Raw genomic sequence first — 26,887 nt, 5'->3', positions numbered from 1 at the left:
GCTCTACGTCACTCCCTCTGCCTCTGCAAACTCACGAACTGGAAATCGTACCTCTATCAACTCTCTCAGAGAGAGATTTCCTCGAAATCGTTGCTTCCTGGCATGGATCGTGCAGTCCTTTCAAGGGGATTTGAATTGTTGCCAAATGCAGTTGTTGGCCTCTCTGCTCAGCGCTGGATCTGCTCTTCTTGTTTCAAAATCAATCCTCTAATACCATGTGAAAATTCCTAATCCTCGAGTGTTAAGTTATGGTATGTTCTATGCAGCAACTCTGAGGGTTTTCTATTATTAAGCAGTAATTATGAATACAAATGTTGGTAGCCCTCTCGGCAAACTAGTGAGAGAGAAATACAATGGCGGAAAAACTGAGTGAGCTTTACCTCACTTCACCCAGCATATTTCGGCTGATCCGGCAACAAAACTGGCTAACCCTGGCTACTTCTGCGCCGACCCTACCTAGGCCCTGCGTCAGCCCTACAAGCTCTGATTCAGCTCTACGCTGTCTCTTCTACCCATTGTGTCAGCTTTCTCGATTGTTCCAGATTTCTACGTGGAGGGAAGCTTCAGCTTCTGCGCTGACCCTTCTAGCTTTGCGTCAGCCCTGCATGGGCTCAGATTGGCCCAGCGTCAGTCCTCTTAGCTGCTGCACTGCCTCTAGTAGCTCCTCTCCGCCTCTCTATCAATACTCCTGAACTATCCCTGCCCCTCGCTTGTAGAATGATCACCTAGTTCGAATTCTCAGCTTCCTAACCCCAAAAATCGAACTCCAGAGCAATTCGTTCTCTACGTGTATGTTTCTAAATGAACCCCAAGCCACCTTCTTACACTTTTCTCGTTGAAACTTCAATGGAAAAGATTAAGTCTCTAATCAACGGCTAAGATTAAAACTTAACTTGATCCGCCTTCTAGATCATTCTCACCCATATTTTGATTAGTACCTATTAATATTTTAATTATCCTAAGTTTAGACTTAAGAACCCCATAAAAAATATTAATTATTTTAATAAAATACAACCCGGGTGGAATTTCACCAAACGGTTTATGGGTTCTTTAGAACTCATGTGCCTTAGCCTCTCCACCAATTTTCATGGCTAGAGCACATCCGATGATACCAAAAACTAACATGTAGCTCCTTCGAACTATAGCGCCAAATCAACCCACCTCCATCCTGGAGGTATCTCGGTTGTCATGGCAAACTCCTCTTCCTCAATCTTCGTAGACACAGCCTTTAGATCATGCTTCTCATCTTTGTCCTTCTTCTTGAGAGGACATTGAGTTGCGTAGTGACCCATCTCACCACACCTGAAGCACTTTATCTTTGAGACGTCCTTCTTACATCTTCGTTGCTCCTATTGCCCCTTCGATGCAAGGGCTACATTATCCTCCTCCTCCTTGGGCTTCGACCCACTGCTGCTGCTTCCGTCAAGCTTACACTTGACCAAGTCTCTCCTCAACTCCTCTTGCTTGAGAGCTGCCCACATCTCATCCCAATTTGGCAAATTCGCCCTACCCAAGATACTCTGGAAAAAGAATTGCCACTCATCTGAGACAGAATTGAGGGCCAGTCTAACCAACTCTGAGTCTTGAGATGTAGATCCCACAGCAAATAACTCATCACGGGTCTCCTGAAGCTTCGTGAGGAATGGATCCACACGCTCCACCTTCTGCATCTGAGCAGATCTCAACTTCTGCTCCAAGTACATCTCCCGCTGCTCAGAAGATCCTTGATACAACGTAGATAATGTGTCCCACATCTCCTTAGCAATCCCTCTGCTAGTGATGTGACAAACAACATGATCCTTCACTCCGTCGAGGATCATTCCTTTTTCCTTCGCCATCTCAACTCAATACTTCTTCAACGGATTTGCATCTGCAGGCACAACCACCACGTTGTTGACATATGTCTTAAGAGCATGCTCATCTAGAAGGAATGACATCCTTGCCTCCCAGATGACATAGTTGTATGCTCCGTCCAACCTATCCTGATCCCTCAATCCACTGGTTGCCATCTCTGCCACAAATGTCGAAAATTTCCTCTCTGGTTCTTACTGTTGTTGCTCAGCCAATAAGAAAATGGACTTCTTGGTAGGAAGTCTTCTGAGGAAAAGTTCCCTCCCTACGCTTCTTTTCTCTTCTGACATCTTTCTACCCAGCAAAACGACCTGTAGAAAATACTGCGTCCTACCAGCTTTTCTTCACGATGAGGCTTCAACGCTACTCCCTCTGCCCCAACAAATTTTCAAACTGGGAGTCCTTCCTCTCTGTCAACTCACTCAGAGAGAGACTGCCTCAAAAATCAGACTCCGGCTAGGACTGCGCAAACCCTCTAGGGTTTTGAACTGTTGCCTCATGCAGCTTTTTCGACCTCCTTTCTTGCACAGTGCTGGTTCTCTGGCACTATTCTTCTTACTTCACCTGCACTCCCTCTGATACCATGTGAAAATTCGAGAATCCCACCCGAATCTACTACTACAGCAATTGATTAAACTTCTCCTATTTGTTATTTATTGAAACAAGTTATTTATTGCTTCCTACAGCAAATATTGAAGCTAATACAACTGCAGCTTTCACTTAATTAATTAATTTTCCCAAAACAAGAACTGAACAATAGAGAAAGATACACACAAGTGACACAGTATTTTTTGGACAAATGTCCCCAGAAAATTCCAATGCGAGGAAACCGGTGCAGCCAATCTGAGGGTTTTTTTATTATGCAAAAGTATCCTGAATACGACTCTGGATGCCCTCCTGGCAATCCAGTTATAGAGAAAATCACTTGGCAAGAAAGACTGGTGAGATTACCTCACTCAATACTGATGATCTTGGCTGATCCAGCAGCTGAACTGCGAGTTCCCCAGCTACTTCTGCGCTGCCCCTGCGTGGGCTCTGCGTCAACCCAACTGAGAATCGATTTGCCTTTAGGGGCCTTTTCTAGCCCTTCCGACTCAGAAACGACAGCTCCTTCAGCAAATTCGAACCTCTGCGCTGGAAGCTACTACACTACTCTACGTGGGGCCTGCGTGAGCCTTTCCTGCTTTGCGTCACCCTCTCTGCCCTTTGCGCTGCCTCCTCTGTTTGCCTTTTTACCTCTCTGCTAAGTATTCTTGGCTCCAGAGAAGATCCTCCAGCCAAAACTCTCTTTGCCCTTCTCTGCAACAGCTCACTATCGAAATTCACCCGGCAGTTGCTCTGCTTCAGAAAATCAAATTTCTAAACTCTCTGTGTGTATATTTCCAAGTGACCCTCAAGCCTCCTTAAATAATCTCCTCGTTGACATTCAATGGCCCAGATTAGAAGCTAATCAATAGCTAAGATCATTTTTCCTTGACCCTCATCTTCTTCTAGAAGTTACACCCACAGTTTATATTAATACCCTTTAATTATTTTATTTTCCTAAGTTTAGACTTAGGGTCCCTTCAAAAATAGTTAATTATTTTAATACAACTATTTCTGGGTGGAATTTCCCAAAACGCTTTCTGTGTTCTTTAGAATACATATGCCCAAGCCTCCCTACAAAACTTGAGAAGTAAAGCACATCCGATGCTACCAAAACTCAACAATAGTGAGTCTTGTTTCCTCATCATTGGGACAAAGTAGTAGGATCAGTTCAGTCAGTTAGGTTGTCAAATCAATTGTGCTATGACATCACCTCCAGTACAATGGTTATGAGACATGTTGCGCATCTTTCATTTGCTGCATTTTCATGATTAAACCTCCAAATCGCAATGAGTGTTCATGAAGGTGGGTTTGGTCATCCTGGGAGTTCAAAATTTTGTTTTAGCATCCAAGAAACACGAGATCTATTTTTTATTCCATCGAAAGCATTCTGGACATCATTTGGAGTTCGTTGCGCTAAGTCTGCAGGGGAGGAGTTGCACTCAAGGACAATCGTTGCACTTCCTCAAGTCAAGAGGTTATCACCACTTCCAAGTTTCAAATCCTCATTTTCTTGAATTATTCATCTTGCATGTTGTCCAATTTTCCATTACCTGTCGAGGAAAACGCTTAGATGACCTTGCAAACTTAAAACTCTTAGCTCATTGTGTTTTCCTTGTTGTGCCTGAAGAACTCATTGTGCTTTCACACAGTCATTGTTTTGTTTTTGTTTTACTTGTGCCAAACATTCAAAACTTTACTTGCCACCTATATCCTGTGTTGAGAAATCTGAAGGCTTGATATATTAATGATTTCTCTTTCTTAGATAACGGCTTGTGAAGTGTTTTATCATTTCATTCATTCAAACAAGAATTATCATATATGTATGTGTGTCAACTTCATCAACCAGCTATCATGCATAATAAACAAAAGAACAATAACACAAGATATAGGCAGCAACCAGGGCAAAAACCTCTCCAAACCTAAGAGGAAAACCCACGGTAATTCTTCTTATAGAATCTTCTCTTTACAAAATTTCCAAGATCAATACAAAGACCCTTTGACTAAGTTGACTCCAAGAACAAGGCTAGAATCTTCTCTTACTGTTGTCCTCTGATTTGCTGCAACATGGATCAGATCTGGACTTGTGGATCAGCTTCTTCCTCCCTTCCTCCTTTCTTCAAACTTCACTTGCCCAAAGTAATACACTAGCCCAGCTGATTTTCATCAATGCTAGACTTGAAACAAAGTGATCTACTTCATAGACATGGACTAATCAATAACTCTTACAGTAGATCTGAAGAAGTCTCTATCCTTCCACGTGGGTGTGATCTTCTTGGTCTAGTAATCTCCTCCTTGCTTCACTATGCTAGAAGCTTCCTTCTAGGCCCACAACCGAATCCTTTAGGCCTCAAATCAACCTCAAGCAAGAAGATGACATAGGACTGTAACACAGCCCTAATGGTGACATGTACCTTCGCACGTGTGGGAGGTTTAGGGCTCTTCTAGCCCTCCTAAACCTTCGCCTTCTTCGCACAGATCTGCCTTTAGAATAGACCCAAGACCGAATGTTTTCCTTGACAATGAGGGCAGATAGAATGATGCCCTAGCCTCGCACGTGTGGAAGAGCTTCCTGCGGTTATGGGTGACAGAACAGACTTCTCTACGGCTCCTTGATCTTCTCCTTTACCTCGCACCCTTAGACAGACTTCTTCGCATGGATTGAGACCGAATTGATCTTGTGATTGTGTCCTAATGAGAGAGGAGAGACCCATATTTATAGTCTCCTTAACGTTGCTCATTAGGCCGACATAACTTGAGTTTAGGCCGACTTACATAATGATATCTAGCCGACATGAATGGATATATATAAATATATTTAGGCCGAAAATATATTGCTTCTTTTATCTTCGCTTGGAGGAGTCTTTCACTAGCCATTTGATCTTGAACTTGAAGGAGTTTTTCCACGTGATTCTGCCCTTGACCTTGGAGTCATACATTATACATTTTCAAGTGTAAACATTTACATCAATGGCACACACCTATCACCTAGCCTAGAGCTCATGAGGAGAGCTACTAAAACAAATACATTTTGAGCATGAAACCCATGACTCAAACTTACAAAAATTTGCTAGATAAAAATTACATCATTTTCATTGGCATGTGTCATTACGAAGACCGAATGTAGTTACACTTTCTTCAACACTCCCTCTTAACTAGGGAGGTATTCATACATACATGATCATTGGACAATTTTTCAAGTTCACAAAAGAATTCTCATAAGAAGATTGGATTTGCAATCCATCTGTTATAGCATCATTTCAACCAAAATTGTTTTCACATAGCAAGGCCTTGACTAATAGCTCTATCTCTCACTTAGGTCAGAGCACAATGTTGGCGAGACCAATGACTAATAGACACACATCATCATTGTCTCTCTTAGGGTCATACCCACTCGGGTGTTCTTCGAATATGCCCTACTAGGACTATTCTCATCTTGGGTTCCCATCCCTCAAGAATATCGGTCCTCTTGCCCACTCTTATCTTGGATGCCCTACCACATCATCAAAGAGTGTTGGATGCCAAATGATTCCACAATCCTCCATTCTTTCTTCCAAACTGAAGACAATAATGTCATGTCTAACTCTCCCTCTTAAACCAGGGATGAGTTCCAAGTTTCTCTTTACTCAGAAACTTACTCATTTTCCTTTTCTCATAGGAACCTTCCAGAGCTCCCTCTTAAATAGGGACTCTATCATCAATACTTTATAGGGTCTTCTAGTTGACTGATGATCCAACACCTTGATGTCATCAATTTCTTCATATGTAGGGTTCAGCCATCCATCACTTTCCTTCATCATGTCATTCCTTCTTTCTTGGAAAGTATCCTCCTTGGATCTGCATCTAGGGCTTCCTTCATAGGGCCATCTAGCTCCACCTTTCTTTCAGCGGTGATTGCTCTATATCACGAGGTACATAGTTGTGACATCCTTCACAACTCTTCTTACCAAGGCCCTGCACACATACCCAGACTTATCCAAAAAGTCAGAAACCAAAAACAAATCACATATTACCTTTTTGGTGATGGCCTTTTTCCAGTGACATCTCCTTGTAGGTATCAACACCCTACATACATGTTGACACATCTCCCAAAGATATATGTTGTCAAGGGTCTTCATCTTTTCAGACTTCTATCAGAGTCTCCATATCTTTCTAGGAGATTTCCTTGTCAAATCTTCTTGGTTCTCTGGATGTTGACTGCCTTCATCATGGTTGCTTATTTCATGATCTCTACCATCCTCACACCCTTCATTCCCAGGGGCTTCCAATCAGAGTTCCTTAATTGTAGTCAACTACCTCATACTCCATATGAGGACATATTATGTTGATTTCATCTTTAAACCTTTCAGAGGATGAGATCCTGTTTCTCTAGATCATGCTTGATCCAAGCTACCTGCAACCATGTGACATGATATTATAATATTAAACAAAAGTATACATACCTCATTTGTCTTGAATCATACTATGATTCTTGCAGCAGACTTCTTGGGAGATCTTTGACCTGCAACGGAGTTGACTGGATCCTTACAGGTTCTCTTGGTACCATCATTCTGACCTGGATTCTTTATAGAGGATATTTGCCTGTAGAAATTCTTCAAAGATTCGGAGAACCAAGATGTTCTCATCTTAGAATTTCCTACACATAACAATTTCATTTCTACCTAGAATCCTTACATAAAGAAATACAATATACATTAATCATAACCATTAACAGTATTTCCAGAGGATTCAACATATCCTCATTCATCAAATGTTCATCAATTGTTCATCCATGGATGTTACTGAATCCATAGTCAGTTCATTCTTTAAAAGAGTTACTTAAACAACACATAAGAATGTTCATGAATCACAACATGCTATGCTAACTAAGACCTATGAAAGAAAACAGGAGGTGATCTTTTAATCATAGTAAAGATCCTGAGGCTCCTCCTTCTTCGGCTTCTTTTCATTGTCTTGAATTTCCTGAGCGACATGAGCTGCTTCATGTTTCCTCTTGCCATTCTTCTTTCGCTTGGGACAATCTCTTTGGTAGTGTCCATATTCGTGACATTCAAAGCATTAAATCTTTGACATGTCTTTCTTGGGATGTTGCTGATGACTAGATCTCTCAAACTTTCCAAACTTCCCTTTTCTCTTAAACTTGGCAGCAAATGCTTGCTCTTTGGATCCAACTGCAATATCTTCCTTGGCCTTTAATTGGGCTTCTTCCACTTTGCATATTTCCCATAGATCATTGAGTGAGGATGCCTCCTTCTTAGCCCATATGCTAGCTGTAAAGTTTCCCCATTCCTCAGGTAGTGCATTCAGCACTATCATAGTCATCTCTTGATCAGACATGATTTCTCCTCGTTCCTACAACTGATCTCTTATTTCAGAGACCCTCATGAAATATGAAGCTATACCCTCTTCTTTGTTGATCTTCATCTTGTATAACTCATTCCTTAGAGAGATTCCTTCTCCAGCAGTGCTGACAGAGAATAAATCTATCAATTTGTCATAGATTTCCTTGGCTGTTTCAAGCTTGGCTACATAAGGAATCAGAGAGTCCTTGATAGATTCTATGAGAATCTTTTGAGCTCTCACTTCATTCTTGTTATGCTTAGCCAATTCTTGACTATCAGAAGGAGCAGCAATTTTCTTTTGTACATAATTGTAACAACCCATCTCAAATCACGAACAACATAGCAATATTAGCATGCATGTGAGGCATACATATGATAGCTACATATGCATGCATCATATACATTGCACTAGTATGTATATAAATATATATATACATCGACTATATATCGACTATTCATGGAGAATGTCTAAATATAAGATAAATGAATTAATTATCAAAGGTGTAAATTAAATACCTAATTCTCGTAAATAGAAGAAATATACACTCAGTAAGAAATATAGTTGAGTTTATTCATATGTTTACATATATAACCCAAAATGTGTACTAATAAACTAAACCCATAAACCTTATGATTAAACTTGATATTTTATAAAACATAAAATAAATATGTAATATTTAAAATCATCATGGTCTTATACTATTTAAATTAAAGTACCAACTGTCATGATTAAAATGACACCATTCGATGTTGTGAAGATCTGATTCAATTAAAGGCAAATATCATGACAAAGCAGTCACCGCCTAACAAAATCTTATCCTTTCATAAAGGCGGTGAACAGTTGCGTAGAGGGGGAGGAACCTCTGCTATTTAAAGGGAGGGAGGAGGATTTCAAAGGGGGCTGTTGTTCTTTGCCTGTGGATGGGGAAGGTTGTATTTACTGTGAGTGGAAAAACTGAGCCGGGTGCTGTTGAAGGAAGAAGGAGAGTGTTGTTGAAGGAAGGAGAGGAAATTTATCCATACTGCTTATAATTCGGAACTATTGAGCCTTACTTGTTTTGAAGTCTCTGGGCACGGGGGAACGGTATGCATCGGTTGAGAAGCATACTGGATTGAGTATCTAGGTATACTCGGTTTGGCTGGGTGGTTTTGGTCATTCGGTAACGGGAGCGCTGGAGAAGTTCTGCAGCATCCTCATCGCAACAGCCGTAGCAGATCAGGTAAGTACTTCGTCAAATCTATTAATACCATTTCAGACAGTTTCAGCAATCTTTATAGTTTCACAGTTCAGTAATGGCTCTTAATTTAGTACGGCCACTACATATGGTATCAGAGCCCGTCGTTCAAACCCTGCGACCTCACAGGCCCTACGGTCGTGTAGATTTTGTGGTTAAAATCTGCTGGGTAAAATTGGCCATTGTGAAGCTTGATTTTGTGAAATTTCTAACCTATTTGGTACTGGTATTGCTCCCGTGATGCAATTTCAAACCCCTGCCCTTGTGACCAGGGAAATTTTATTAAATAAGCATAATGGTTTAGTAATCGAAGCCTCTCGAAGGCTAAACATGCTGTAAAATGCAGAGCTTTGAGGAATTTATGAAACGCAGGCAGAAGGAATTGCAGCGTAGTGTGGTTCTTTGACAGTTACTGTGCTTTATTTGAAGAAAATTAGTATTATTTTTGAAGTTTTATAAACCTAGGGTCCGGAAAATGGCCGCAGAGGAAGTTTGCTGCAACGCAAAGTTCTGGATTTATATTCTCATAATTCTGCTGCTGGTTCTTTTCGCGGGTATGATGTCCGGCTTGACTCTAGGTCTCATAGCGAGATGATAATAATGAGGTCGAAAGCTTTTGGCTATTACATGAAGGAAATGAGCCAACGATGCGACAAAAACCAGAGTAGGTATGGCCTAGGGGCGGCGCCATCGGTAAGATAAAAAGGAGTTGGAGAAGGTCGGCGAGAATGTACGGGACGATCATAAGCTGAGAATTCTATGAATTAAAGCGAAATAGGGGCTTTGGAGTCCGCGTAACCAGGGAAAGGGAAGGGAATGAGATGTGTGGGAGATAGATCGGAGAGCCGAGGAGCGACATATGGCGTTTGAAGTGAAATGTTGAATGATTTGTCATTGTGCTGATCTCCTGCTGCCAAATTTCGGCCTTTCCACCGATTCTCAGATCTGTGGATGTCGTTGCCATTGCCGGAAGGTGTCCTAAACGCACGACGTCTGACGCTCCTTCAACGGTCCGGACTGAGAGCCGCAACGTCACGTGTTCGAAACGCGCTCCGTCGCGTCCCGAGGGGCCTGCCGGCCGGTCAAATGCCGCGGCCGTTTCGTGGATGCTGTTAGGGAGCAGCGTTGCGCAGGCGAAATCATGAGGTGAGGGTGCGAACGTCCCGACCTCGGCGGCTGCGGAAGGCGAAGGCGACGACGGCTACGGCTGTCGAATCCCGACGGTGCCTTCCTTTTGTGGTTTGTATTATTCTCGAGGTGTTTTATGAGCTTAGCGGAAGGAAGCGCAGCACCGACATCTCAGAATTCGGGCTCTTTTAGCATGTATTCGGTCGGGCCGTCTGATTCACCGAGCGACCTTTTCAGCCCAACAGATTTCAAGTCTAGCTCCACGGCGGTCCTCCAGGGTTATCGAATCGAGGCACATTTGAAATTTCCAGCACAACAAACATTCCTTCTCCCCAGAAAACCGAGGCCACGCGACGGCAAGCAGATTTAGCAAAGGGGCACCACGGATCAAAACCTTCAAGGACAGAAAATTCTACTACAGGTGATGCAAATGAGAGGGTGATTCATATCAATGATCCGGAGTTGACAAACGACAAATATGAGTTCACAGGAAATGAGATCCGGACTAGCAAGTACACTGTCATAACATTTTTGCCAAAGAATTTATTTGTTCAGTTTCATCGTGTGCATATATCTACTTTCTGGTAATTGTTGCTTTGAATTAGCTTCCTTGGCTTGCAGTTTTTGGGAGGACTGTATCACTTTTCCCTCTTCTGTTTGTTTTATGTGTGACGGCCATCAAAGATGGGTATGAGGATTGGCGCAGGCATCGTTCTGATAGGAAAGAAAATAACAGGAACAAGTGACCCGAGTGGAATTGCATATGTTCAGACCATTAATCTCGATGGGGAGTCAAATCTGAAAACCAGATATGCGAGGCAAGAGACTGCATCGAAGAAGCCTGAAACGGAACCTCCTTCGGGCATCATTCGTTGTGAACAACCAAACAGAAACATATATGGTTTTGTTGCGAACATGGAAGTTGAAGTTGGCGGGAGAAGCATTCCTCTTGTACCGTCCAATATTCTTCTCCGGGGTTGTCAGCTGAAAAATACTGATTGGGCAGTGGGGGGGGCTGTTTATGCTGGCCAAGAAACAAAAGCAATGCTGAATAGCTCAGGGACACCCTCGAAGAGAAGCAGATTGGAAGCATACATGAACAGAGAGACATTGTGGTTGTCTGTCTTTCTATTCATTATGTGTGGAGTTGTTGCAATAGGAATGGGTCAGTGGCTAGAACGCCACAGGGACCAACTTGATACTTCCCCATATTTTAGGAAGAAGTATTTTACTAGCGGTGATGACAATGGAGAGAAATGCAATTATTTTGGTGTACTCATGGAAATCCTTATCTCATTTCTGAGTTCTGTGATAGTTTTTCAGATAATGATTCCAATATCCCTATATATATCCATGGAATTGGTCCGTTTGGGGCAGTCGTATTTCATGATTGGGGATACAAGGATGTATGACAGCAATTCAAATTCAAGGTTCCAGTGTCGTTCATTAAATATAGATGAAGACTTAGGTCAAATAAAATATGTATTTTCTGATAAGACGGGTACTCTGACAGAAAACAAGATGGAATTTCGTAATGCAAGTATATATGGGGTGAATTACTGCAATGGGAAAGTTACGATGGACTCTGTGGGCCAAGAATCAACTGGCAGGCATGAAGAGAAGGAAAGCATCGCAGAGGCACTACAGAAGTACTGGATAGACAGGTTTGGAGGCCAAAGATTGAGGTAAAAGTGGATGCTGAGCTTGTTCGGTTGTTAGGTAAAAGTTTTTCTACACAGGAGAGAAAGGTTGCACATGAATACTTCCTCACTATGGCAGCTTGCAATACAATAGTCCCTACCATAATAGAAGGTGAAAGATCGATTGATTATCAGGGGGAGTCTCCCGATGAACAGGCTCTGGTATCGGCTGCTGCTGCTTATGGATACGCCCTTATTGAGCGAACTTCTGGACACATTGTGATTGATATATTGGGTGTAAGACAAAGATTGGATGTGTTGGGATTGCATGAGTTTGACAGTGTGCGCAAAAGAATGTCAGTAGTAGTTCGATGTCCTGACAATACTGTGAAAGTTTTGGTAAAAGGGGCAGATAGTTCAATGCTTAATATTGTGTCCAAAACTCCTAATAACAATCAAGTAACATATATGGAAGCAACAGAGAACCATCTGCATGAATATGCATCACAGGGTTTACGAACACTTGTTGTGGGAGCAAAAAAAAAAAAACCTTAGTGATGAAGAGCTTGAAGAATGGCAGCATTCTTATCAGGAAGCCAGTACAGCATTAATTGATAGGACAACATTGCTTAGGGAAGCTGCAAGTCTAATTGAATGCAATCTCAACCTACTAGGGGCCACAGGGATTGAAGATAAATTGCAAGATGGGGTCCCAGAAACAATAGAATCATTGAGAGAAGCGGGGATTAAGGTTTGGGTTCTGACTGGAGATAAGCCAGAAACTGCAATTTCTATTGGTCTTTCATGTAAGCTTCTTACTCATAATATGCAGCAGGTTATTATCAATGGCACCTCTAAAGATGCTTGCAAGAAACTTTTAGAAGAGGCAAAAGCTACATACAGAATAAGTCGAGTAGAGACAAGAAAAAGCTTTTCAAAAAGGCAGAAAAGTATTGATATTGCTCAGGCTGAGGGTATACAAGAAACTGAGGGTATACAGGCCTTTCCTGAGTCCAGGTCACATGTTATCAGACAGATTACAGATATCAATGATATCCCTAAGGACCATGGTACGGTAGGTGCAGCAGAGAGGCATCCACCCTTGGCACTTATAATTGATGGCACCAGCCTTGTCTACATATTGGAAAGTGACTTGGAGCAAGAGCTCTTTGATTTGGCAATATCATGTAGAGTAGTTCTTTGCTGTCGAGTTGCTCCTTTGCAAAAAGCTGGTGTTGTTGACCTCATAAAGAGCAGGACAAATGACATGACACTGGCCATTGGTGATGGAGCAAATGACGTTTCTATGATTCAGATGGCAGATGTTGGAGTAGCCTTTTCTACAACATCTGCCTTAACTGATTGGAGCAGTGTGTTCTATTCTGTCATCTATACGTCAGTGCCGACAATTATAGTTGGCATTCTTGATAAAGATTTGAGTCACAAAACTCTGCTTCGCTATCCTAAACTTTATGGGTCTGGACACAGGCAGGAAAGTTACAACTTGGAACTTTTTTTGGCTGACGATGGCCGATACGCTATGGCAAAGTCTTGTTCTTTTCTATGTACCTTACTTATCATACGAGAACAGTACAATTGACATTTGGAGCATGGGGAGTTTGTGGACGATTGCAGTTGTTGTGTTAGTTAATGTTCATTTGTCAATGGATATTCAACGTTGGGCATTAATCACTCATGTTGCTGTATGGGGCTCGATTATTGTTACATATGCCTGTCTTCTTGTCTTGGATTCACTGCCTGGACTTCCAAACTACTGGACAATATATCAAATAGCAAAGTCATCATCTTATTGGCTAAATATTATCCTTATAACTTTTTTAGCACTGCTCCCTCGCTTTCTTTTGAAAGTTTTGAAGCAAAGGTTCTGGCCTTCTGATATTCAGATAGCTCGAGAAGCAGAAATACTGAGAAAAACGCCTGGCCATTTGTCTGTGAAGCTGACTGAAACTAAAGATTTACCTGGGCACTAGATTTTATTGAGGATGGGGTTCGTTTGTCCTGCCCAAGTAGCACTATATCAGCTAATAGCTTCTTTATCGAACGAAAATGTAGTGTGATAATTCAAGTGCGATTGCAAAGAAAGCAAGAACAAATTTGATTGGGAAACTATATCGAAGAATACAAATGTAGAAGATTGTAGATTAAAAAGAGAAAGGGACTCAAATACCAAGGATGCTGTGAATTGGGATGCAGTCAGATATGCTGATCTTGAAGATACTGCAGATGCCATCAAGGAACGAGGGATGAACACTGTTCTTGCAGGGAGAATAAAACGGTTTCTTGAGATGCTTCACACAGACATTGGCAGCATTGACCTAGAGTGGTTGAAGGATATTCCACCTGATGATGCAAACTGGCCTTTCCTGCCGATGATGATATGGACTCCTTGATGCTGTGAATTCCTTGATGATATGGACTTCCTGATGATGATAATATGGACGAGATTAACTCCTTGAAGAGTTGAACGAAAAGGAGTTGACGTATTCTCTAGAGATAAGTACTTTCTTGAATATTTTGATATTATGCTTTTAATTATTATTAGTCTCTTGTAATTGTAAATTTTGCTTGGATGGATTCGTTTTTACTATTATTTATGCTCCAGTAACAAACAAGTGGTAATGATGTTTATATTCTTACAAACTTCTAGATATTCATTTTGTTTAGTCATCCTCCTTTATAATTACTAGGGGACTCACTCCTCAACCTGTCTTCTTCTATCTTGCATAGAAACCACAAGTTGTTGAATGGTTAGAATCTGCTCTTGCCTTTTATAATCAATGGTGCTCTGTAATGATATATTCTTCACTGTTGGATTGATGCAATTTAGGAACATCTTTAACAATTGTTTGAAGGCTAGTTCTGTTGTTACATGCCTACCTCATACATGAACAGAACCATCACATAAACCTTAAACCTCACACATTCTACTGCTGGTGCATTTGATTACAGTTAATACAGTCTTTTGTTATTGGCTCCTGTAGTTAATGTTCGGGACATTTCAATCTCTAAGATATTTTGCTGAGATGTGATGATAATTCTACTCTACTACAACCACGTAGATATTTCCCCTTGATAATTGAGTTTGTATAAAGTTCCTCTATGAGACCTTTCTTCAAGTTCGTATGAAAACTTCTGTAGGTGTTTTCTTAATAGTTTTTACTTCAGAAAATATATATATACTGTGGACAAATAACATTCAATGAGGCCTCTAAAGAGTCACATATAATATCTTCCTTACTCAAAATTACCCCAGCTGTTATACATAATTTAGCCATATTATTATCACAATACCACAGTAAAAGATGTAGAATTCCCTCCTGTATATTCTCTTAGTTTCTAATAAATTTCTGAGTTTTGTGTGAAGGTTACAGTGATCCCTTTTGCACATCAGTTGTTATCTGTTAGCTGTAGGTAAACAGTTTTCCACTATACTTCCAGTTAAATGATAACAGAACCAGCCAATTGAGCTCAAGCGGTTATATATACCATTCACAATTATTCAACAAGGAATACACTGCTATTAAACACCATGTGATGAGGAACTAACTCAGAATTGCAAACAGCCATTAACTCATTCATATAGAGGCATAAAAAAATAACTGGTATAATGCATAGAACTTAAGTTCAGACCCTGGAATGTGCGCTGGCAAAAGATCTGGAAACAGTAGTTCACTTGGCATGAATATCAACTCCTTGGTAGTGAATCAGTCAATAGGATCGGATACTACGCAACATTCAGACCTAATTTAGCAATAAGATAAGTGATGAATACAACCTGAGCAAAGGTTCCATGAGCATAAATTCAACCCATAGGGCCAAGGTATTGAAAGAGTACTACCATTTAAACATAAAGCAATGTTTGGTGTATTATTGTTAAAGGAAATGTTGAGTTCAAAATATGTTCCCCAAATGTGTTAAATACCATACTTTGAGCTAGGTATTTCAATCAATTTATATATGAAAGAACACAACAAATAACAGTATTGTTAAGAAGAAGGAATTGAGATTTGTCTTTGCTAATGACTGTCCATATGATGCATTTTGTTACCAAGTAAGACAATAACCCAGTTAGTTGTTACTGGAGCAAACACATACAGATCAATGAAAGTTTGGAACATAACGATATGTGCTCGTAAGATCAAATATCAAGTGTTAGTTAGCAATTTAAAGTCATGAGTTTTATGCACAAACAATACACGAAAGAATGATTATATTGTAAATATGAAAGCTAATGACATGAATAGATTATGGCAAGGTATGTTATACTTTAGATGACATGTATGAAATATACATAAGCTATGTGTTTTTGAAAATATTAATGCACATGTTATAAATGCATGGACAAGTGTTTATGATTGCAGATAAAATCCGTTACCAAAATGACCACGTGATGACAGAAACTTCAGAACAATTAAGGCTCAAAGAGATTCCATGATAGGGTATTAACCCTGATTCTACTGGGAGGGGTGGAGGTGTTGCCCACCGTTTATCCTCTAAAACCTGGGGTCATGGGAGGATTGTGCGAGTCACGCTCCCCTAGATGTGTGATGATGATTGCCGGATGCCTACTAGGAAATCAGGTCGATATAGTCGACGCTGCCATCCTTAGAGTTTATGCATGGTTAGGTCAGTATAGCTGACGCCATGGCATACTCTAGTAGAGGACGGATGGGATGGGAGCGGAAGAGATTAGGAAGGATAGGATGATTTTTAGAATAGCTTGGGAACCTGGTTTGGGCAAGGCAGGACCATTAAAATTAGAAATCTATCAGCGTTCAAAATCACAAATTTTAAAGTGTCCTCACGATCATAAATGAAAATTCAATCACATAATATAATCCTTACATACCCTAAAGGAATTATCAATATACTTTATAAACCCTTAACTTCGGGACGAAGTTCTTTTGAAGGAGGGGTGTATGTAACAACCCATCTCAAATCACGAACAATATAGCAATATTAGCATGCATGTGAGGCATACATATGATAGCTACATATGCATGCATCATATACATTGCACTAGTATGTATATAAATATATATATACATCGACTATATATCGACTATTCATGGAGAATGTCTAAATATAAGATAAATGAATTAATTATCAAAGGTGTAAATTAAATACCTAATTCTCGTAAATAGAAGAAATATACACTCAGTAAGAAATATAGTTGAGTTTATTCATATGTTTACATATATAACCCAAAATGTGTACTAATAAACTAAACCCATAAACCTTATGATTAAACTTGATATTTTATAAAACATAAAATAATATGTAATATTTAAAATCATCATGGTCTTATACTATTTAAATTAAAGTACCAACTGTCATGATTAAAATGACACCATTCGATGTTGTGAAGATCTGATTCAATTAAAGGCAGATATCATGACAAAGCAGTCACCGCCTAACAAAATCTTATCCTTTCATAAAGGCGGTGAACAGTTGCGTAGAGGGGGAGGAACCTCTGCTATTTAAAGGGAGGGAGGAGGATTTCAAAGGGGGCTGTTGTTCTTTGCCTGTGGATGGGGAAGGTTGTATTTACTGTGAGTGGAAAAACTAAGCCGGGTGCTGTTGAAGGAAGAAGGAGAGTGTTGTTGAAGGAAGGAGGGGAAATTTATCCATACGGCTTATAATTCGGAACTATTGAGCCTTACTTGTTTTGAAGTCTCTGGGCACGGGGGAACGGTATGCATCGGTTGAGAAGCATACTGGATTGAGTATCTAGGTATACTCGGTTTGGCTGGGTGGTTTTGGTCATTCGGTAACGGGAGCGCTGGAGAAGTTCTGCAGCATCCTCATCGCAACAGCCGTAGCAGATCAGGTAAGTACTTCGTCAAATCTATTTATACCATTTCAGACAGTTTCAGCAATCTTTATAGTTTCACAGTTCAGTAATGGCTCTTAATTTAGTACGGCCAATACAATAATCAATAACTTCTTGTTCTTTCAAATTAAGGTCAGTTCTCTTCTTCCAAGCAAGGAAGTTGGCAACTCCAACTAACTTATTGCTTTCCTTGCAAGAAGACATCCTTTTCAAAATTAGTCTTGCTCAAATGAATAAGATACTTACTTGATGTGATGATTCTTGAAGCTTGATTTTAGATGGCTGCCTTGAATGAGCTTGAGGAAGCTTGACTGTCCTTGAATGTTAGTGAACCTGAGATCTGCTTGACTTATCCTTGAGGATCTGCTCTTCAACTGAAGTGAGATGTAGATCTGCCCGAATGATAGATCTTTGACAGATCTTGGAGTTTCAGAATGTGGATCTGAATCTAGCTTTCCCTTCAACTTCAACTGCCTTGCCTCTTCTTTAATGTTCTTTATCAGCCTTTCCTTGATGTGCTACCAACCCTTTTATACCATGTTGAGAAATCTGAAGGCTTGATATATTAATGATTTCTCTTTCTTAGATAATTGCTTGTGAAGTACTTTATCCTTTCATTCATTCAAACAAGAATTATCATACATGTATGTGTGTTAACTTCATCAACCAGCTATCATGCATAATAAACAAAAGAACAATAACACAAGATATAGGCAGCAGCCAGGGCAAAAACCTCTCCAAACCTGAGAGGAAAACCCACGGTAATTCTTCTTATAGAATCTTCTCTTGACAAAATTTCCAAGATCAATACAAAGACCCTTTGACTAAGTTGACTCCAAGATCAAGGCTAGAATCTTCTCTTACTGCTGTCCTCTGATTTGCTGCAACATGGATCAGATCTGGAACTTGTGGATCAACTTCCTTCTCCCTTCCTCCTTTCTTCAAACTTCACTTGCCCAAAGTAATACACTAGCCCAGCTGATTGTCATCAATGCTAGACTTGAAACAAAGTGATCTGCTTCATAGACATGGACTGATCAATAACCCTTACAGAAGATCTGAAGATGTCTCTATCTTTCCACGTGGGAGTGATCTTCTTGGTCTAGTAATCTCCTCCTTGCTTCACTATGATATAAGCTTCCTTCTAGGCCTACAATCGAATCCTTTAGGCCTCAAATCAACTTCAGGCAATGAGATGACATAGGACTATAACACAGCCCTAATGGTGACCAGTACCCTCACATGAGTTGGAAGTTCAGGGCTCTTCTAGCCCTCCTAAACCTTCGCTCCACTAGTCAATCTTCTTTGCACAGATCTGCCTTTAGAATAGACCCAAGACCGAATGTTTTCCTTGACAATGAGGGCAGATAGAATGATGCCTTAGCTTCACACGTGTGGAAGAGATTCCTGCAGTTATGGGTGACAGAACAGACTTCTCTGCAGCTCCTTCATCTTCTCCTTTACCTGGCACCCTTAGACAGACTTCTTCGCATGGATTGAGAATGAATTGATCTTGTGATTGTGTCTCAATGAGAGAGGAGAGACCCATATATAGTCTTCTTAACATTGTCCATTAAGCCGACATAACTTGAGTTTAGGCCGACTTACATAATGATATCTAGCCGACATGAATGGATATATATAAATATATTTAGGCTGAAAATATATTGCTTCTTTTATCTTCACTTGGAGGAGTCTTTCACTAGCCATTTGATCTTGAACTTGGAGGAGTTTTTCCACGTGATTCTGCCCTTGATCTTGGAGTCATACATTATACATTTTCAAGTGTAAACATTTACATCAATGACACAAACCTATCACCTAGCCTAGAGCTCATGATGAGAGCTACTAAAACAAATACATTTTGAGCATGAAACCCATGACTCAAATTTACAAAAATTTGCTAGATACAAATTACATCATTTTCATTTGCATGTGTCATTATGAAGACCGAACCTAGTTACACTTTCTTCAACATCCTGGAGTCTGACAATTCAATATAAATGGTCTGGAGTCTCACAGCCTTGTTGTTGTTGCCTTAGAGCATCAAGAAACTTTTTCCCTCATGCATTGTGCTTTTTCGCTGCGCCCGTGAATTTGAATTTCCAACTGTAGGTAAAAACAACAAGTTGTTGCATTTGAGTCTAAGAATTCAGTTTTTCTATTTGAATTTGTTAATATAGGTATTTCATTAAGATTTAGCCATAAAGCTCTCATATAAAGCCCTAATTCCATAGCTGCTACACTACTTGTTGTGCTAATTGTCAAACACTGAAATTGCATTGAAAAGCCCAAGAATTCATCTTTTGTTGTGAGTCATGACAACTCCAAATAGAAAGAAGCACAAAAGAGGAGACATAGTCAAGTTTGAGCCTCAAGACCTTGCCTTGATAAACTCAAATCCGGCAATTAGAGTTGCATTTGAACACGCTAGCTGTATCAAGTTTTGTGAGAAGATCTAGGGTTATAGTGTTTAGTTGACTAAAGATTTTGCCTTAAACTTCACTGGGTTAGATGTTAAGGTTGGAGAATTAAGTTTTCCAGTGTCAGATGTTACCATTTCAGCTACTACAGAAATCCCTCTACAAGGAGAACAGTGGTTCAAGGGCATGCCTCTAGACATAGTCAACTACAAGGATTTCCTAAAGCCAAAGTATAAAAACAAGGAATATGGAGCTATTGTGCCAAGGGAATATCTGCTTGAACCCTACAGCAAACTTCTTAAGGTCATCCAGAGATATTTCACTTGTGAAGGCAGATTTGGGAGAATTTATCAGTATCATTTTAGGCTATTAATGCATTTCACAGGAAAAATCCCTTTGAATCTGCCTTTCTATTTGTTCAGAAGCCTTGGTAAGATGGCAGATAAGGTTCAAGGTAAGCAAAGTCAAGTAGAGCCTAGTCTCTTTCATTTCTCTTTGACTAAATTGTTAGTGGTGGAAGAATTGAAAAAGAAAAATCAGACATGGCAGGCATTCATAGATTCATCCAGTTTGGCAGCTGAGTTTCCAACTAACCCCTGGAGTAAAAAGGATACACCTTCATCTATGGCAAGGGATGTACAATCACCAGTCGAGAGCTCAATAAGAAGGCCATCAACTTTAGTTGACTCACCAGACAAGAAAAAGGGTAAGAAGCTTCATTTCTCTCTTGAGGTATTGGAAGTTCCCAAGAAGCCACTCACAAGAGTTGCTGCAAAGAAATTGCCCATGGAACAAACACCTGAATAGCCAACTGAAGTTCTAGATACCATACTAGAGGATATTGTTTTAGAAGATAAGGATAAAGAAATCTTAGAACTACAGGAACAGTTGGAAAAAGGGTCACTTAGTCATTGCCCAACTACAGCATGACAATAGGGAGTTGAAGAAGACTGCTTTGGAAAAGACACCTAAGATTGGTGAAACAGAACCAGTGATGAAGACAACTCCATCCATCACTAAGTCCAAAGGTAAAGAGAAGGTAGTGACGAAGAATATTCAAGAGTTAGAGGCCTCATCGATAAGAATTCTTGTTACTAGGTCTTCAGCTAGGAAGTTGCAGTGGAAAAAGGAAGAGTCAGCACAAGAAGAGAAGAAGGCTGAAATGGATGAAGGGCAGCATACTTTCCATAGGCTGAGGAAGCAATTGAAGAAAGCTCAAAATGAGATCACTAGTAACTACACTTAAGAAACAAGATGAAAGGGCCAGATAGAAGATACATGATCATTTGAACATCTATGAGCCAGCATTGTTAAATGCTAAGTATATGTTAAAAAAAAACTCTGCCCTTACACAGGCAGCTCAAGAACATCTGCAGACAAAACCTCACCTTGAAGAAGAAGCTAAGGGCTACTAAACAACAGTTGCAAGAGGCATTACATGAAATACAAGAGAAAGGTAGAGGAAAGCTTGATCCACTAGCTAAGGTAGCTATAGTCTGAGTCTTGAACAGGTAATTAAAACAGTTTTGTTTTTTGTCTTTTTGCCTGAGTATACTAGTTGAATGAAGTTGGATAAGGAGGTTGAGAGGTTTATATTTTGCATGAAGTCCTTTTGGGAGCACAATCAGTCAGATTTCTGAAACTTATGAAACTTTTTGCAAAAGGAGCAGCTCACACAGTAATGTTGCACTATTGACAAAGCATTAGGGTTTGATAGAAATGTGAGGTTTTGCATCTTTTTTGTGTGTGGGAACTTGAAAAGGGTTTACAAGACTGTCAGCATCACCAACAAGTTGTTTGCTTTATTCAAAGACCCCAGTACTAGTCAAAATTGTGAAGGTAAACTTTTGTTGCACTTTCACACAAGCGTTGCGCTTTTACTGAAGGTGGTGTTTTTGCAGGATGGAAGATTTACAGTATAAAAAGAGGCTTTTCAAGGGGAATTTAATGATATCTAGGTTATTTTTTATATGTATGACTCAGTCAGAAGCTCAAAAAGTGATCAGTAGTAGACAAACCATCAACTCGTTGCACTTCTATTGTTGTGTTTCTACTAAAGAAGCAAGTGCTTCGCTTCCACATAGTCAACAATTTGACTTTGCATTTCGAGTCTAAACTTCACCAAACCAATTTTTGCGGTCGTGGCAAATGTCTTGAGGTACATTGGAAGTTTGAGCTCCATCTTTGTGCAGGGATTTAATGTAATTTGTTGAAGATTCTTTTGGTCAAAACAACTTCCTTGTTTCTATAAATTAGTTCTATTTTCGTTGCTATAGGGAGAAACTGAAATATTTTTTGGGAATTCGGTTCCTAAAGGAAGGAACTAATTGTCTTTGATGTATATATGATGTAATTTTGATGAAGTAAAGGGTTGGTCAGGGTTAGATAAAGAAAGCATTGTGCATTGTACTTTTCATTTCAAAAAGCTTTTTCAGTGAATGAACAAGACCGAGGTCTGCTTTTACAAGGATTCATGCGTCAATTTCTAATGGTGATGTGCTCTCCTGTATTGTAAGTTGTCTCTCCTGTTATCATCATGCTTGAATGTTATGTCTTCATGTTTAGTTTAGCAAGGATTTATTTTAGAATTCATTGTTAAAGTGCTTTGTCATAGCTTACTGAACATTTAATGTTTTCCTTCCATTATGACATTTAGAATTCATCCTCAATCAGATGCTTTAGATGTCATTATTCCACCATTCCTCTGCTTGCCCCTCTACAACGAAATTGATTAAAAACACCAAAAAGATTGCCTACCTTGCTCAGTCATCTAGGTGACTGAAAATTCATATAGAGAGAGCCCTCTCTCAAGCTGGAAGGGCTAGATTCCAATTTCAAAGTGGTTTGTGGTTACCTTTGGGTTCCTCTCTTCAGCCAGGAGAAATTACAGAGTGCTAACACTCCCCACCCAAGTTTTATTCTCATAAGTGACATGTTAAGCTCATAATGAGTATATTGTCGAAACATCTTTCAGCCCTATTGTTGGCATGGCCTTTGTGCCCTAAAAAATCTAGGGTTTACCCTAGGTACCATCCTCAAAATGAGGAGAAGTGCTCAGGTATTTCCCCAAGATATATTGCCTAGAAAAGAAAATGTGTGAGTGTGTTTGTATTTATGTGTGTGTGTGTGTGTACACACACATATAGAGAGAGAGAGAGATTGGAGCATGTACATTTGCAACAATCTCCTCTAAATACTTGCATACTTCTTGTGTGTTTTGTGTTGATGATGCATCTTTTATAGTAATAAAGGGCTTTATATAGCTTGTAAGAAGGTTGTGGTACATCTAAAGTCACTTGCCTCCTAGAAAGACATGTCCTTCAATTTAAATAGGTCTCACATGACTAAATATTAGGTCAAGATTCAACAGCTAATTAGGTACATTTAAAGATGATTGAGGCTTAATTAAGAGGAATCAAACACTAATTAGATCTATTTAGGCTTCTATAAGGGCATTATCAAACCTTGTTAGGGTGAATAAAGCCCTCTTATCAAGACGTTATATAGGTTATGGATCTTGATACATATAGCACCAATAGTTTCATAGCCACACAAAATAATAATTATGTTGCGCTTCGAGATGAGTATAGTTAAATAATGGGATTTGAAGTTCAAATCCCTATAATTATTTCCACAATTGAGTGATGATGATGATTACCTTAAGGGAATTGATAAGCAATTAATTAATAGGTTTTAACACTTTGTATCTATGATCAAAAAAATTGGAGACAAACTTTTCTAGCTCTCAAAGGTTTTCATGAGTTACCAACTTATTAAGCTTAATAGTCTTACAGATATTGTGACATTTCGAAACCAAGTAAATGTCCTAGCAACATTGTCACATACAAAGCATCCAAGACCAGGTGAAAGTCCTAGCAGCATTGAGAACACACAGATGCAACTCACTTCAACTAACAATACCAAGTGCAAGTAATTGGTGAATTTGGCAATAACCCGATAACATGGCATCTAAGCCAAAGCTAGAATCCTGTGGGGTGATTTACCAGAGGGGGTTCAAAAAAAAAACAACTTATGTCAAAGGTTGAATTTGCCAATCAGCAAGAAAATTATGGAAGATAAGACTATTCTCAACAAAAGGCATCCAAGATGTAACTAAATCAGACTCAGAACAGTTGAATTCACAATCATTCGTCGGTAATTGAGAAGTTACACTTAGATTAGGTGGGGAGGACAAGTTACAGCAAATATAAACAAAGCAGTCGATGTATACATTTATATATACACAAACTCGATCCTTGTTGACGATAAAACTAATAGAAGGCCAGAAATAGAAATACCTGCAGGCAAGGCATTCGCATAAAATTGGTGAAGTATGAACAGCGTGGTGGTTGAGAGCTGCCTCCTTCCGCATGATAATGCTGATGATAAGCTGCATCTCAATCGCCCTTTATGTGTTCTGCACAGAGAGTGAGTGTGGGGAGGACATCGAGTAGGAGACAATGGCAGCGATGCCAATAATCTATTAGGAACACATCCCTCTAACGTGGCCATGAAGCTCGCGACGCCGGTTTGCATATGTGTGAAGGGGACGATAACGTTCAGTTATTTGTTGAAACGATAACGCAAAAGTTAATTAAAGGGGATCATGTGAATTGAGGGCCAATAATAATTAAATAAACAAGGAGAGCACAGTGGTTAATCTATAGATTTGATTTTTTTGGTCTAAGTAGATTTATATTAAAATGAATTTTAGTTTGTTTAATTATTAACTATAAATATAATTATTAATTTTATATTTTATATTTTTTTTACTAAATTAAAATGTTGAAAATTACATTATAATATTTCTTTTATAATTTCATTTTATTTTTATTTTTTTTAATTTTAGATTATTTTTATTTTGTTTTGTTTTATTTTAATATAGTCAAAATGTTTAATAGACATGACAATATCTTTACCATATTAAGTTGGAGGATGCAAACACATTCTAATAAGAACTTTAATTTGTGACAATGGTGTTTAGATACCTACATTATATGATTTTGTTAATTTAAAGTTCATATTTATATCTTTGTATTCTATGTTATTGTTAACTTTTAATAACTTAGTGTTAAGTTAAAGGTGATATAATCTTTTCCATATTAAAATATATCTTGTTTTAAGGGTTGGTTTTGTCTTGTAATTTATGTTTGTGTAATGGATTAAAAGTTATTACTAGAATGACTTGTTTTTATCGTGCAAATATTTTCCAAGTTAATAATTATTCTACATAATTTGAAATTTACAACATTACAAGTTTAGCTCTTAAAGAGATACACGTGGTCTTCAAAATGATGACATATATTTCTTAGTCAATTGATCTCGAATAGAGCTAACCTTTAATAAGTTTTTGCATGTGATTGAATTCAGCCCTTTAACTTACTATTTTTCTTTCCTACCTAATTGGCATGCATTGGCCCATCAATGCTTTCCAAGCGACCTTTCAAAGCCTTTAATGGCTTCCTAAGGCCCAAAATCACATGATTTAATCATTTTTCTATTGTAATTTAGCAATAGCATCTATTCTCATAATTGCAAGCACAATGGTTCTACCCAAAGGTGATTTGAGAGTTCATTTCAAAAGGTACTTTGAAGCCATACCAATTTCCCTAAAGAAATCCCCATTGATATTATGGTTTATGAATATGACGATGTCAACAATTTGTATAGAAAGCATGTGTTTCTTCTGTACTTTATCAGTCATTCACCTATAAATGTCATGATGAGGGGTTGGGGTTGATGAGATATAGGAACCATGTGGATGTCATTACATTGGTACTCAAGTGCCTGAATAAAAACTTTTTTCCATGTTTCCTATATAGACAAATTGCATTATGTTACCTGTTAGGAGAGGAATTTTGGATTGTGAAAATTTCAACTCTAAAATCCTATTGCAGCAATTGGGATTATTTCTTCTAATTGTCAAATGGAATTTGTAGGATCAAAGTAAGGGGTTTTTGAACCAATCATCATAATGGGAGACATGTTTCACATGCGTAATGTCTTATATGGGAGGCTGGTGACTATTAGATGGAATATCCATCGATGTTGAGATCAAAGCGACCTCAAAAATAGAAGGGGTTTCTAAAGGTTCATATTCAAATGCTTTGGAAGAGTCTAAAGGTGTCAATCCCATGGATGATAGGAGATAAAGGATGGGTATGGCATTCTCTGTGATCTCTATATCAAGAGGAACAATCACAATAGTGGGATGATTGGTCTCCTACCTTGACATTGGAGAGGTGTCAAGGGCCCAAAGTAGAGGATAATAATGGGTACTACGAGGGACATCAAGATCGCGAAGAACAATAAGAGTATTGCGAAAATTAGGGAGATGAGGGCAACAATACTAATAATGACCATACATTTTTCACAAAGCACATGGGTAATTTGTGTGTAAGCCTTTGTTCTTCTTGGATGATTCAAGCAAAGTGACTTGCACTTCAGGAACATTTGGGTCTGGTTGAAGTTCATCCAAGGAAATGAATTCTTTCAATCAGAGCAAAGTAGGGAAATTATTGGTGGCATGGCCATGTAGATCACACAAAGCACATGGATGAGTAGGCTTATGTGTTGATGGATGAGTGGCTACAACTTGGGTTGCCTTATCTTTGCCCCCTTTTTCTTGGCTTTCCCCCCTCATTAGTTTCTTTGGTAGTAGGAGCGGGCTCCTATTGAGGTTGCACTGGAATTGAAGCAGTGGGAGGGGCAGTGGGAACTGATTGTATTGAGATCAAAACCACATAAGGTTTAAGATGATTAGGAGGTTTTTGGGAGGATGATCAATGTACCTTACTAGGATCCCCAAGGTAGAATTTGGCAAACTCAA

General features: G+C 39.2%; 1 protein-coding gene and 1 pseudogene across 4 annotated transcripts in view; one reads left to right on the top strand and one right to left on the bottom strand.

Annotated features, from left to right (window-relative positions):
* The window catches only part of LOC149256028 (uncharacterized), a 276,058-nt gene extending 251,407 nt beyond the window's left edge, over positions 1–24,651 (bottom strand). For 2 of the 4 annotated variants that reach the window (XM_089457364.1, XM_089457365.1), the window contains exon 1: positions 24,357–24,386. In XM_089457364.1, coding sequence (XP_089313490.1) covers positions 24,357–24,377 — 21 coding nt within the window. In that variant the 5' untranslated portion in view covers positions 24,378–24,386. Of the gene's footprint in view, positions 1–24,356 lie in introns of all 4 variants that reach the window. The other 2 variants (XM_089457363.1, XM_089457362.1) reach the window with 2 other exon arrangements.
* Positions 9,965–13,875, top strand: LOC149256029 (phospholipid-transporting ATPase 1 pseudogene; annotated as a pseudogene).
* Positions 24,652–26,887: the final 2,236 nt, after the last annotated feature.

The sequence above is a fragment of the Pinus tabuliformis genome, chromosome 7 (assembly GCF_031772625.1).
Source record: "Pinus tabuliformis cultivar Carrire ecotype Pingquan chromosome 7, CPIR1, whole genome shotgun sequence".
Taxonomy (NCBI): domain Eukaryota; kingdom Viridiplantae; phylum Streptophyta; class Pinopsida; order Pinales; family Pinaceae; genus Pinus; species Pinus tabuliformis.
The sequence above is the reverse complement of the archived record's forward strand: the minus strand, read 5'-3'. Positions and strand labels throughout refer to the sequence as shown.